Below are 15,053 nucleotides of genomic sequence, written 5' to 3'. Positions count from 1 at the left end.
TATAAATCAGCGCAATAATGTCTAAGGCAAACGAATCTCAAACTTCAACCTCAACTGACCCAATGTTGCGAGCAATATGGGACAGTATTCAAAAACAGAACGAGAACATTGCCCTTTTACGAGAGAAAATGTTACGTTTGTCTATGCAAAATGACGAAGAGAACAGACACAGGGCAGCAGAAATCGAGAATCTCGGAAAAACCGTCGCAGCGCTACGGACTGGGTTCGGATCCCCTGCGACCGATGAATTTGCTTCCATTATCACCGAAGACAATGAAAGTGCGTCGACAGCAATCAATCGCACCGTGAATATGGCAAAAGCACGCAAACTGTCAGGGTTAGCAGCTCCAGACACCCCACCTGTCCACCTCGACATCGAACAACCCGAGGTGGAAGAAAGAGGCTATTTTCCGCCCGCTCCTCCCACTCTACGAGCTAAGGATGCAATACGCTACATCCCAACGCTCAACGGAGATGATGATGTAGGAGTTGAAGACTTCATCAAAGAAGTGAGAAGTATGAAGGATCGCTGTATGGAGCAAGATCTATTGCTAAAAGCAATAAAAGTGAAAAAAATCGTGGGGAAAGCAGCCCAAAGTATTCGCAACATTCCTATTGAGTGTTACAGTGATCTGTACGACGCACTGAGAAATAACTTAGCAGCACAACTGACTTCGGATGAGTACCAAGAACAATTACGAGAGTTGAGACAGGGACGCGAGGAATCAGTGCAAAGTTTTAATATTCGGTTTAGAAGAATACTCAACCGTTTGCTGTACGCAGTAACCAATGAGTACCCACAACCACTAACGCGTAAAATTATGACTGAAGAAATCACGAAGAAGACTGTTCGTGTATACCTAAAGGGACTCAGACGCGACATAGGACGAATACTATTAAGCAGTGAACCCTTGAATCTTCCGGAAGCTGAAAAAAAGGCAGCCGATGTAGAACGCTACTTGCGAGAAGAACGACAACCTAATTGGTCATGTAATCGCTTACCTTCGGTTAGTAATCGCCCCGACAACCAGCATATGCAGGTAAGACGATCTGTACCATCAAGATCGCCTAACACGCCAGTAGCTCAGAAACCTGCTACGTTTAACCAAGTAGAAAATAGATCACCTGCTGAACGCGCGTAGATGAAGTGCTTCAAGTGCGGAAAGCTGGGACACATTGCCAACAAGTGTCAAAATTTTCTACCACCGATCCAGCGCGATCAACCACCCGCAAGGATTCAGGCAGTCCAGGAATGGGACGAAATACAAGAAACAACATCGAACCAAGAGATGGACGAACCGTACGAGACATACGAGTCAACATCGCCACGGGAAGACTGCTCGCAATACCTTTGTCAACCCGAACCGAAGAGCGAGTATTTCTGGTCGACACAGGAGCAGGAATAAACCTGGTGAAACGTAACAAAACTGTCAACGCGATACAAATAGGGCCTAAACAAAAATTTTCTATGGGACGAGACAAATACGAAACTAACGAATACGTAATGAAACGAATTTTTGGACAAAATCACATTTTTCACATAGTACCGAACAATTTCCCTATTATCGAAGACGGAATCATTGGGCTACCATGTTTAGAGAAGTATAACTATTCAATATCCAATGACAAAATCCGATTAAACGACAAAACCATTTTATTTCAGAAACCAATACATTTGACTCCTGGAGAAAACAGAGTTCAAACAATCTATTTGGAAGGCAAACCAACTAAAGTATGTTTTATCAACACTGGTGAGCAAAACATTGAAATTTCTAGCAATATTCAAAATTCTCATGACTTTTCCAACGTATCAAAACTAAAAAGCCTAGTGAGAACAGATCACATTGAAAAACCAATCCGTGAATCCATCGAAAAGATTATCCTCCATTATATTGACATCTTTAATTTAGAAACCGATCTTTTACCCTGTACTAATTTAACTCAGCACACAATTTCGTTAACCAAAGACAAAATTATTAACACGCGATCGTATAGACCACCGGAATGTCACCGTGACGAGATTTCGCGACAAATAGGAGACATGTTGAAGAAAAATATTATAGAAGAATCCGAATCCCCTTATAACTCTCCGGTATGGGTAGTTCCGAAAAAATTAGACGCCTCAGGAAAACAGAAATGGAGGATAGTTATCGATTTCAGGAAACTAAATGAACTCACAGAACAAGACGCTTACCCTTTACCTGATATAGACGACATTTTAACACAACTAGGAAACGCAAAATTCTTTTCGGCACTTGATTTATCCTCAGGATTCCATCAAATTCCAATGAACGAGAAATCTAAAAAATATACCGCTTTTTCGACACCGCAAGGGCATTTTCATTTCAATCGAATGCCATTCGGACTTAAAAACGCACCCGCTACCTTTCAAAGATTAATGGACAGAGCTTTAGCTGGACTTGTAGGAAAATACTGCTTTGTTTATTTGGATGACATAGTGATATTCGGAAAAACGATTCAAGAACATAACGAAAACCTCACGATAGTATTTCAGAGACTCAGAGAATTAGGACTTAAATTGCAACCGGACAAATGTGAATTCATAAAACCGGAATTAGAATACTTAGGCCATGTAGTTTCATCCGAAGGAGTCAAACCAAACCCCAAGAAATTAGACGCTGTAAAAAACTTTCGATTACCCCGCAGTGCCACGGACGTGAAATCATTCTTAGGTTTAGCAGGTTATTACCGCAAATTTATTCGAAACTTTTCCAAAATCGCGAAAAGCCTTACAGACTTAACAAGAAAGGACACACCATTCCATTGGACTGACAAACACCAGATTAGCTTTGATACTTTAAAAGACAAACTCTGTAATTTCCCAATATTAGCTTATCCAGACTTTAACAAAACCTTTACCTTAACTACCGACGCAAGTAACGAAGGACTAGGAGCAATACTGTCGCAAGACGGTCATCCTTGTTGTTACATTTCAAGAACACTGAATCCACCCGAACGAAACTATACCACGACAGAAAAGGGACTCTTAGCCATCTTATGGGCCGTGAAAAGATTAAGACAATATTTGTTAGGACGACGCTTCATTATTCGAACCGACCACCAAGCTCTTAAGTGGCTACACAATTGCAAAGACCCTTCTAGCAGACTGATTCGTTGGAGACTTAGACTCGAAGAATATGACTATGAAATCGAATATACAAAGGGTAAAGATAAGACAGCTGCAGACGCTTTATCTAGAGTTCACGCAGTAACTCGCGACGAAGTAGTTAACCTCGACCTAGTAATTGATCACACTAATTCATTCAACGCATGGAAAGACAACAACGAGAATCCGAAACTCTTAGAAATTAAACCAAATGACCAAACATTTTACCAATTAACTCGAAACGACTTAGGAGAATACGACGAGACACTTTGGATCAGAAGACTTTACAAAATTCTTAAAGATACAACAAAAATCGGCATAGGAAATAACGATTTCACTGAATTAGAGAAAACACAGATTAAACTCACGCTAATATATTTTAACGACACGTACAAGAAAATTACTTATGCACCTAATCCCATCTTAAAACTAGACGAAAACGAAATAATACAAGCAATAAAGGAAAACCATAACGACACCGTAGGACATTTAGGACATATCCTTTGATATTTCCGATCCTCTGGTCGTACGAGGAATTGCCGATACATTTTCTCGATGTCGCCAGTGAGTACGTACTGATGAGCGCGGAATCTGTGGCGGATCGGTATCAACAGGACGCCGACAGGTCGAGGCAACAACGCGGTGCAACACCTCCCGCGCGATCCGCGGGTACCAACCGCCAACACTAGAGGGCTACGACGACAACGAGTCTGTCTGTCTAACTCGCTAGCGGTCGAATATACGAGCGATTGATATAAATACCGACCCTAGCGAGACTCCCTCTACGTCTAGGGCAGGGACTACCGGGCATAGCCTTACTGACGAGTCCACCGGTAGTCCCGGGACGAAACGCACAACTCTCCCTCTCTTTTCATCCGTCACAAATCTAATTAATATACAAAATAAATTGTGAATTGAGTCGAGAATATAGGATTTCCCCATTTTCATGATTATCGTGATTTTTGTATAAATATATTTTTTAAGATACTAATAATTAGGTACTTATAAATTAGTATTATCAATTATTTTGCATTTATAATTCCGCCTCTAGTATAAGTGTTAATTGAAAACTAACTTTATGTTTCAAAAAGTACTAGCAAAGTCGTTGAGTAACAAGCCACTGATGCTAACACAAATAGCATTGTCGTAATTAAATATTTCTAAATATTCATTTTTCATTTTGAACCTGTAGAAACAATTTATTATATATACTATTAGCTAAGAAATTGCATATTTAATTAAGTCGAAATATAAAACTTAGTTATTTTGATAATTTAGAAAATAAAAAACTGACAAACGTTTCAATTTAATTTATGGTTGGAACAAAAGACAGTTATTTTTCATTAATTGAAATATTGCAATGCAGAGTACTTTCCTAAATACGGCGAGAGTATTCCTGATGGTGAAACGAGCGTTGCTTCATCGAACGCAGCTAAAGAAAACAACATCTATGTAGTTGGTGGTACGATGCCTGAAATAGAGGGCGATAAATTGTACAATACCTGTACTATTTGGGGTCCCGATGGAACTTTGATAGCAAGACACCGAAAGGTAAGTAATATATTCCTTTATGGCTTTGAATTTGAAAATATCGGGGTGAAGAAAGTGACTCTATCTAGGAATAATTTAGGAATATACATATGTACATACGTATACTATAACCAATTCTATAATTTACGGTTTATAAAATACGTTATGATACGGGAAACGCCCATTTTTGTTGTAATGTGTTTGTTGTTGTATAAATTTTTCACATACTTAAAATATTATTATACTTATTTTTTCTCCTTTTTAAACATTATTAAATGATAAGATTTTTTAATAAAAGAAAGTGATAAAAACGCTGTCAGTTATTAAATAAAAAACAATTAAAGTTTAGGAGTTGGTAACTTTGATATTAAATTACAAAAGTTGCAGCAATATAATTAGCGACCACATTTTTATGTTATTAGGTACATCTATTCGACATCGACATTCCTAATAAGATTACTTTTCGAGAGAGTGATTCACTCAGTCCTGGTGACTCCCTAACGACGTTCGATGTGAAGGGCTGCAAAATAGGTATTGGCATTTGCTATGATATTAGATTCGAGGAAATGGCACGCATTTATCGGAACAAAGGTACAGTAACTTAATCGATCAATACTTAACTAGCAAAAAATTAAATATCTTTCTTAAATATATTCTATATAAAATTAATATAATCTGTAACTCTGTATAAAAAGAAGCTTAATTTAAAAAACCAGTATATTTGCTGAAAATGAAACAAATAAAAGAATTAAAAGCACAATAAGAAGACTGTCCTCGCATAGTCAGAAATGATGGAATGTGAACCGTGCAACTACGAAGTTAATTGGTATTCGGTGGCTTCATATTTCCTGCTTCTCTGGGTTAGGTTGCCAAATGCTGATATATCCAGCGGCATTCAATATGACCGCTGGACCACTGCACTGGTCATTACTTCAGCGTTTCAGAGCGAATGATATTCAATTATACGTTGCCTGCATATCACCGGCTCGTGTTCCTTAAGCAAGTTACGTCGCATGGGGACATACACAGTTGACCAATCCCTGGGGAAAGAATCTTTACGATTTAGAAACTCAAGATAATATGGCAGTCACCGATATCAAAAAAAAAAAAAAAAAAAACTGGCGAACCGTGTGTTACCACAACGAGACACGCGATGCTATTTGTCGCTTTAAATTGTGCCGCAACTCGTTTTTGAGATCTTTGCCTGGGGCGCGTTAAAATATGCTGAAAATATATTTCTGGCTTTTCTGGATTTTAACTGAAATATGACAAATAACGTTGTAAAACATATGTACTTATGACTTACAGAGTAATTGAGTGTACAAAATATATAGTATACAAAATAGCCAGCGATTTAGGGCTTTAAAAGATCAAAAGGAAAGAAAAGAAAAGAAAAGAAGAAAGATAATATGTTGTGGCAGTCTAAGTCGATCTAAGAAAATAGATAAAGGGAGGGAGGGGCAAAGCTAGTTAATCTGGAAAGAATCCAAGCGTCAATTTCAAGCATTTACAGAGAAACAAGCGGGCTGGTTAAAGTCGTGAGTTGAGCAATTATCCCGCGTTAGGTTCAATCAGGTTAGTCCCACGCGAAATTGATCCAACCATGCGAAAACGAGTGTATTCTGATTTCTGTCGCAGATACTTCTGGCTAGTGCAGTATCTACACGGTGGTTGTTGAAATAGCCGCTTCTCATCTATTTTCCGCAGCGCGGACATAATCCTTTGATCCCTTACGACTAACGAAGTTTTCGAAGATGTACGGCAGTTTGAGATTCTACTTGAAAATGATCATGATTGCGGTCTGTGTGCCGTCTGCTCTTCTTTTTGTCCTTCCGTTAAAGACTGGTAAGTTGATACTGATTAATTATGCGACCGAAACCCTATATAATGGCTACAAAAATGCCGCTAATATAATATTCCTTCTTTCTTGTATCTGTCTGCCTCTCAGGTCGTTTTACTAATTACAATAAGTAATTTCGACTTCTTTGCGCTCTCTTTTAACGCATTCGAGACCGAAAGAAATTCATATCAGTCAGTAGGCAAGGGTATAATATACATATTTTATATATAACTTATGTAGTAATGTATATATCATGTTAATTTCATATTTTTTCAATATAGAATTATTATATATGTCGGGTTTACATTAGAATTAGGGTTAGGGGCGTGAAACGAATCTTCGTTTGGGTTACACGTTGTCGTTATGCAATAGAGAAGACATTGACTAGTGCAAATACGATTATTACAGAACCGGACAAGTAACCGTGGTAGTTAGGTACTCGAAAAACTAATGACAATGATCCTAGGTTCAATAACGAATCCGCGGTCGACGGGATGATAGATGAACGTACTCACAAAATCAAAGTCGGACGCGTAATATTCACTGATCGTAAAGAGTTACTCCTTTCATCAATGAGATCGCGAGCGAGAATGCCTTTCCCGTCCCGATGATGCTACAGTGGAAAACTATAATGGGGTGTGTCTAAGGATACGAGATCATCGGGTTCGTCGAGAAAAGCCTTCGTTCAGAAAGTAAGGGAAATTGGCGTTGCTGCTAATTGGTCAATCTCCATATCGGTGGTTAGAAAAAGATGCTAGCCGCCCTCGAGGGAAAGTTGCTAGTGGGAGACGCCGCTCGTTGAAAAATATGTCTCCCCTATCTTCCCGTAGTTGGGACAAAGACTGTTTGTCTGTTTGAAGGACTTTAGTTAACTAAACCTTAAGATTTATAACGGGCTCTCGGGCTAGCCGAACATGTACTGCGGAGACGCATCGACATCTGGCAATCATCTTACTTGAAGAATAGGGTCTGCGTGTGGCGAGCCACGGGACAGAAACCGTTGGAATGTTTACTGTCGCGTGTCGCCACGAATATTTCTTTTAAGGAGAGCTATAGAATTACTCCATACCTTTGTTAAACAAAGCGTTCATCCCGTAACCGCGGCTACGTTCGGCGACTGACTGTGGCCTCGAGCCCAAGCTCATTATCACAACTCTCGAACAATTACAATCGGATTGAATAACTACAATTGTTCAATTACAGACTCCGGTGTTCTTTCATCTCCGACATATATATATTTTTTACATTTGTAGTTGCGCACAGATTTTATTAAAGAAAAGTGTTAACAATGTGTTTTCATGATTTATTTCTCGCGACTGACTTCCATTAATCCCTAATATTCCTGTCGCTATACGCGTGTAAATCTAACATGGCTGCTCATAAATGTCATCAGTAAAGTTATAGTGACGGATCTTTAGTTTTGCTTGATATCGAAGTAATTTTCCGTCTGCCGCTCGTTTTTCCTTATTCTACCGCAATTAGAACACTTATTTATTAATATTGTTTTAAAGTGACAAAAGTATTGTTCGTGTGAATATACGTATATCTATATATATATATATATATATATTTATGTTGTGTGTCATTTTAATATGGCTAATGTTTTGTAATTCTTCGATTGCGTTATTTATTGTTTTGAGTAGTTTATTTTATAGAGTATTCGATAATATAAAACATACGCGCACACATACATATATATATATATATATATATAAATATATATATATATATATATATATATATATATACACGTATTCATATGCATATTTCTCCTGGCAGTGTAGTATTCATACGAAATGAAATGTCAATTATTTATTTATCCTTTACCGGAATGTAGGCTAGTTTTAAGTATGTATCTTAGATTATCGATTTGAATCAATAATGTAGAATGCGCATACATTAATAGTAGTTTAGTTTAGAATATAATTTATATATTTATATATAGACATGCATGTTCCGTAATATAGTTCTTATTTTATAATTCTTTACCGGAATGTAGGCTAGTTTTAAGTATGTATCTAAGATTATCAGTTTGATAGAATTCGCACACATATATATATTTCTGACAATGTAACCTTCATTTCTTTAATAATACAATATTGTATGTTTTATGTATTCGTTAAACTATTAGTTTTTGACTTCATGTATACTTATATTTCATAAATTGATAATATTGTATTTATTGCATAGTATTGGAAGCACTGTCTCTAATATTTACTAGGTTATTACATGTTCGGCATATATGTTTATACTTATATGTAACTCTCCAAATTGATTGATTGAAATATATTTATATATATATATATTCCTGGCGTTTCAATTATTTTCCCCTTTTGTAGTTATTCTTATTTCCTGGTTTATTTAGAATTGTGTGTATATGTATTTTGTTTATTGGTTGGATCCGTTAATCGCCCTCGTTTTGTTAATCCTTCCTTTCGTTTCGTAGTGCCGTGTGTTCCTTTGTGCATTCAAATCCTTATTGAATGGTTTTAGAATGGTATAGAATGGTTTTCTTGTTCTTGTTACGGCGCGTGCGGAGCGCGGGACGTGACATCCCCGCCCTTGGAGTTCAAATTTCCAAAGGAAATTTGACTGATGGTATCTCTGAGTTCGCTCAAGGCGGACGTAGATGTCGTTGGTAGTTGAGTGACTACCGGTGTTATCGATATCCCTTGAGGTTGTGCAGTTTGATCATCGATATTTCGTCTTCTTTTGAGGTATAGTAGCGGGTGGGTGACTGAGCCGCATATTGCTCCTAATAGGGCGATTCCGCATTCGTAAGTTTCACGTAACTGGTATCCGTGTGCGGCTATATATATTATTGTCTTGATTAGTTTAAATATTGCGAGTATTCCAAATATTGCTGCACTGACAGTTCCAAATTCCATAAAACCAGTCCATAAGCTTGATACGGTATTTTTCGCTATTGTCGTTAATGTGTTTTGTCCATCATTCCCAGGATGTTTACTGTTCCACGGACGATTGTTTTTCCTGTTGCTCCTCTGGCCAATGCGTTCAAGACTGCAGATTTTCTGCCGCGAACATGACGTGGTCCCGTAGTGCATCGAGGTCTTTTGGGTATACATTCCGCTCGTGGCCAACGACGATGGTGCTGAATATCGCCACGTTTGGCGCACGTCCGGGCGGAGTTCCTGTGGTGCGATTCCTTTGCCAAACGGGTAGTTCCGAGTAGCATTTTGTTGTATGTCGTACCTTTACTTGTACCGGAATGCATTTGACTATATGGACCGCTTCTCCTGCGATCAATGTTGAGAAATGTTAAGTTGGTATGATCGCTGCTTACTACAAGCTAAGTTGGTACGACTTCTAACGACGCTCTTTTGTCTTAGAAGTCGACCACGTTGTTCTATTGACTTGGAGATTCCTGTGTGGTAAGACGTGTTATAAGACTGAAATATATTGGAGAAAACGAATCTAAGTGAATCGTTATTTTATAAACCCAAAACCATATTAAATAACAGGTTATGGGCCCAGAGCAGTAAACTGCGAGGAAAAACGGTATTATTTTTTTGAGTTTTTTGTGTTTTCTAAGACAAACCGAGAAGAGACCACGCCATGGCCGATCACGACAAAGTAAGTGATGTGGACAGCGATATGAAGCCGGTCCTAAGAAAGGGGAATTACGAGTATTGGAAGACAATGTCGGAAGCCTCGCTAATTTTCCTGGGTTGCTGGGAGGCAATAGAACCAGGATTTACGGAAGCGCAAAGGCTGGACCCAGAATGCATGAGGAAGGATAACATGGCACGTGCATATCTTTTCCGACATATTCGCCCCGAATATATCGGAGAAATTAAATCCTTGAAGACAGCGAGGGATTGTTGGAAGGCGCTAGAGGACGTCCATGGAAGGTCCACGTCGATGGACACTGTCCTATGCATACGGGAACTGGGTACCATAGAAAAAACCCCGATATGGACGTCGCAAAATACTGCGGAAAGATATACGATCTGTGCGAAAAAATTTCCAACGCAGGTTTAAGAATCGAAGACCACATGATGGCGTGTTTCATCTTAGCCGGCCTCGTGGCGGACCCAAACTACGCGACATATCTTAGGACGGTGAGACTCGATAAGAATCTAACCTCGAGGGTCGTGAAATCCGATCTCCTACTTGAGGAAAGGAGAATGGAAGCGGCCATGGGTCCCTCCGAGAAGAACAGTGCAATGGCGGCTTGCAAACAATCGAAGACCAAGCCCCAACAAAATCAAGATGGCGCTAAGAAAAAGCACAAAAACCCAAAGGGTAAAAAATGCTATAAATGTGGAAAACGAGGCCACATATCGTACAACTGCCATGAGGGAAAAGAAGACAAGGAAGAGAAAGACCCAGAAAACAAAGTGGAGAAAGGATCGGAAGATAAACCGAGATCCAAGGGACTTATCTCCACACTGGCTTTATCATCTATCAACCACGTGGAAAGGGACAGGATCAGCTATCTTGACTCGGGAGCCTCAAACCATATGACCCCGGATAGGTATCGGTTCGTGGACTTCGTGCCTGCGACTGGACAGATCCGGATTGGTAAGGGGTACCTGGAAGTCAAGGGAAAAGGCACGATCGTCGTGAAGATGACCAAAGCCTGTGGCGGGTGGAGTCTATCCTTGTCGAACGCCCTGTGGGTGCCTGAATTAGATGTAAATCTAATCTCGATCACTCAATTGGCATGGGGATGTGGTATTTAACTCAAAGGTAGGAGACAACGTGTACTACCTAGAGACAATACCACCTGAGAGGCATGTAGCAAACGTTTCCATGGAGAACGATCAAGAAGAACCTGGAAATGATGACGACCACGCCGAGGTTATTGAAGCTAAGGCGTACAAAGGTATCGTGTCATGGCATGAGAGGTTAGGTCATCTACATGGGGACGCGATGAAAAGGATCCCTGTGAGGAACGTGAAGGAGGGCTCTAGGATACATGAGGAACCATGCGGGGTCTGCGTGAAAGGGAAAATGACAAAAGTACCATTTCCGAAGACAGCCCACCACATGTGTCAACGTCCTTTAGAAATAGTTCACAGCGATATTAGTGGCAGAACGCAATGCAAGTCGCTGGGCGGAGGTAATTATTTCGTAACGTTCATAGATGATTTTTCTCGTTTCATGCACGTCAGAATCATCAGTAGGAAGAATGAAGTACTCAAGTGCTTCAAGGAGTACCAGGCGGAGGTGGAGGCTTTACACCAATCCAAGATAAGTGCCCTTCAAACAGATAACGGGGGTGAGTACACAGGAGAAAACTTCGAGAACTACCTGAAGGAGAAAGGCATCTTACACAGGAAAACTGTTCCTAGAAACCCTGAACAAAATGGGGTCTCTGAACGAGCGAACAGAACCCTGGTCGAGATGTCCAGATGTTTACTCATCCAATCTGGACTCCCTGACTATCTGTGGGGGGAGGCTGTGAACACGGCATGCCACATAAGAAACCTATGCCCATCCGCTGCCATCGGAGACAAGATCCCACTGGAATTATGGAAGGGTAAGGGATGTGACCTCCAAGGGGAGATAAACAGACTGAGAGTGTTTGGATGCAGAGTCTGGCATCTAAAGAGTCCAAGCGGAGGAAAATTCGAGAGCAGAGCGGATGAGGGGATATTTGTGGGATATGACAGACAGGTCAAAGGTTATAGAATTTACCTACCGAAGATCCAAAAGGTGATAATATCCTGTCATGTCAGGTTCGAGGAGAACACGTTTCCCTACAAGAGCGCTAAGGCGGAAACTAACCATATAAAGGATAAGTCCTCGGAATGGATATGGGATGTAGAAACCTTTGAACATAGGGGAGAAGCCGGTCAAACTGACGTCGAGACACAGAGTGACGGAGAAAACGACGAAGGGGAAACCGACTACTTTATGGACAGTTTAACGTGTGAGGACAATCCAGTGAATACTGTGAGTGTACCGTTTGTGCCGAGGAGGTCGGCAAGACTACACAAACCAAGAATATGTGATTGTTGTGCTCACACTGCGACTGTTTGTAAAACTCAAAACGTGTGTGTACCTGTGAATGTGTATGAAGCCCTGAGGGGGCCAGACGCTCAAAAATGGACTGATGCAATAAGGAAGGAACTAGACAATCTAAAAAGTAAAGATGTGTGGGACATTGTGCAAAGACCCTTAAATAAAAACGTTATAGACTGTAAGTGGGTGCTTGTGATAAAGAGAGACCCTGATAGGTATAAGGCTAGGCTAGTAGCTCGGGGATTCTGGCAGAGGCCTGGAGTAGATTATTCAGAAACCTTTAATCCAATAGCAAAACGCAGAACTCTAAGAATTCTGCTTGCTCTATGTGCGGAAAATGAGTGGGTTTACGAGCACATCGATGTGGAATGTGCGTATCTCAACAACCCTCTGGATGAGGATATACACATGGAGCAACCAGAACTCTTTAGATTTCCAGGTAAAGACAGAACTAGATTTGTGTGTAAGCTCAAAAAGAGCCTGTATGGACTGAAGCAAGCTGGAAGAATGTGGTTTAGACACATCAATAGCATTTTAAGAGGTATGAGTCTGAACCCATGAGTGAGTGGTCCATGTGTGTATGTGGATGCGTCTAAAAAATTTATTGTAGCTGTGTATGTGGACGACATCCTTGTGTTTGGGACGAATGAGTGGATTGAGATATTCAAAACTAGGATTAAGGACAAATTAGATGTTAGAATGCTAGGTGTAGACACTCAATTTCTGTCCATCCACCTGAGTAAGCCAAACAGCACCACTGTAGTATTCGATCAATCTGTACAGATAGGTCAAATGCTGGATCTGTTTGACATTACTCGTGAGGTTGGGGTGGTGGGAGTGTCGACACCGCTAGCTAGAGAATGTGAGGCTGGTTTTGATATTGAACGTGATGAGCCTTTCGACAGTAAATTGTATGAACAAGCTGTGGGGCACATAATGTATGTAGCTACTGTAAGTCGTCCTGATGTTTCGTGTGCAATAGGGAAACTAAGCCAAAGATGCGCGAATCCGACTGTATCCGATTGGAAAGCAGTGAAGCGGGTATTCAGATATTTACTAAAGACCAAAGACTTGAAGGTAGTATACCAAAGGACCGGGCAACCTCTGAAGGTGTTTTGCGACTCGGATTTTGTGGGTTGTACGGTAGACAGGAAATCCAGGAGCGGGTATGTGTTCATACTCGCTGGTGGTGCGATATCCTGGCTATCCAAAAAACAACCGATTATAGCTCAATCGACGTGCGAAGCGGAATTTGTGGCAATGCAGGAAGCAGCAAGGGAAACAGTGTGGATTTCTTTACTGTTAAAGGAATTGGGTCAACTGTCATATTGCCCTCGCCCCTGCAAGATATTCTGCGATAATATCGGAGCTATTTCATGGTCAAAGGACGAAATAGTTGCTGAGAGTTCTAAGCACGTCCAAGTGCGTTACTTTTACGTTAAGAACTGCGTATCGAGGGGGATACTAGATTATACTTATGTACCTAGTCCTGAGAATGTGGCTGACATTCTCACCAAAGGCCTAAATAGGATTAAGACTCAGCAATTTACCAAAGCTATGGGGCTTGTAGAAACTAGCGATCAAAGGGGAGTGTTGAGAAATGTTAAGTTGGTACGATCGCTGCTTACTACAAGCTAAGTTGGTACGACTTCTAACGACGCTCTTTTGTCTTAGAAGTCGACCACGTTGTTCTATTGACTTGGAGATTCCTGTGTGGTAAGACGTGTTATAAGACTGAAATATATTGGAGAAAACGAATCTAAGTGAATCGTTATTTTATAAACCCAAAACCTTATTAAATAACAATCAAAGCCATGTGTCCTGGGTTTTGGTTATGGTGTATGCAAATTCGTCGGGCGGTAAGTTTGCCAAGCTTAAAGCGTTCTCTATTAGTTTCTTCTGTGTGGTGTATCTTTGCGTCAGTCTATCATGGTATAATGTTTTCATTTCTCGAGTTTATCAGAAATAGGAATAACCTTTTATAGAAAAAGAAAATTTTATATTTATATATATTATATTTTTTTCTTTCCTTTTTTTTCTTTCCTTTTTTTTCTTCTTTTTTTTCTTCTTCCCCTTTTTCTTTTTTTTTGTTCTTTTTTTATTGTTAATACCTTTGTTTTATTTTAGGTTTATTGTACTTGTTATCAGTGAAAATAAATATTATGAATACTACTTGGATTGGAATTATATACATATATGCGTACAAAATCCATTTCTACATGTTAGATATAATAATATAACAATACTACGTAGATTAATACATAATAAAATATCCTTTTACTCCGGTTATATTTATTACTAACTCTCAATTAATCTATCTTAATTATTTTCTAACCACTTTCTATATTTATCAGCTATTTTATTTCTTCTTGTTAATCTGCGAAATCCATGCATGTACACTTCCTTGTATGGTGATTGATTGTTCACGAGGTAAGTTGCACTTTCACTGTTTTCGTTATTCGTTGAACTAACACGTTTTACATTCAAACAGTAATTGGAACACTCGTAATAAACTTCTTTTCTTTTTCCAAGTTTCCGCTATCTGTGTCATTCGACGAACAGTGC

At 39.7% G+C, this 15,053-nt stretch overlaps 2 protein-coding genes across 2 annotated transcripts; both read left to right on the top strand.

The window, feature by feature from the left end:
• Nucleotides 1-190: 190 nt before the first annotated feature.
• Nucleotides 191-1,231, top strand: LOC117165481 (uncharacterized). The gene has a single exon (XM_076626738.1). It carries the CDS (start codon nucleotides 312-314, stop codon nucleotides 1,140-1,142), a length of 831 nt encoding a protein of 276 aa, XP_076482853.1. The 5' UTR covers nucleotides 191-311; the 3' UTR covers nucleotides 1,143-1,231.
• A 2,923-nt stretch (nucleotides 1,232-4,154) lies between these two features.
• Nucleotides 4,155-6,705, top strand: LOC143304294 (omega-amidase NIT2-A-like). Its single transcript, XM_076626745.1, has 3 exons — nucleotides 4,155-4,678; nucleotides 5,080-5,248; nucleotides 5,523-6,705. Exons 1-3 carry the CDS (start codon nucleotides 4,595-4,597, stop codon nucleotides 5,654-5,656), a joined length of 387 nt encoding a protein of 128 aa, XP_076482860.1. The 5' UTR covers nucleotides 4,155-4,594; the 3' UTR covers nucleotides 5,657-6,705.
• Nucleotides 6,706-15,053: the final 8,348 nt, after the last annotated feature.

The sequence above is a fragment of the Bombus vancouverensis genome, unplaced genomic scaffold, assembly GCF_051014615.1.
Source record: "Bombus vancouverensis nearcticus unplaced genomic scaffold, iyBomVanc1_principal scaffold0029, whole genome shotgun sequence".
Classification (NCBI taxonomy): Eukaryota; Metazoa; Arthropoda; class Insecta; order Hymenoptera; family Apidae; genus Bombus; species Bombus vancouverensis.
The sequence above is the reverse complement of the archived record's forward strand: the minus strand, read 5'-3'. Positions and strand labels throughout refer to the sequence as shown.

Bases quoted from the DNA above. Each gene is read 5' to 3' on its own strand.
- LOC117165481 (XM_076626738.1), top strand. From the start codon at position 312: ATGGCAAAAGCACGCAAACTGTCAGGGTTAGCAGCTCCAGACACCCCA.
- LOC143304294 (XM_076626745.1), top strand. From the start codon at position 4,595: ATGCCTGAAATAGAGGGCGATAAATTGTACAATACCTGTACTATTTGG. The intron at 4,679-5,079 runs GTAAGTAATATA...TTATGTTATTAG, and splicing joins TGATAGCAAGACACCGAAAG to GTACATCTATTCGACATCGA. The intron at 5,249-5,522 runs GTACAGTAACTT...TCTCTGGGTTAG, and splicing joins ACGCATTTATCGGAACAAAG to GTTGCCAAATGCTGATATAT.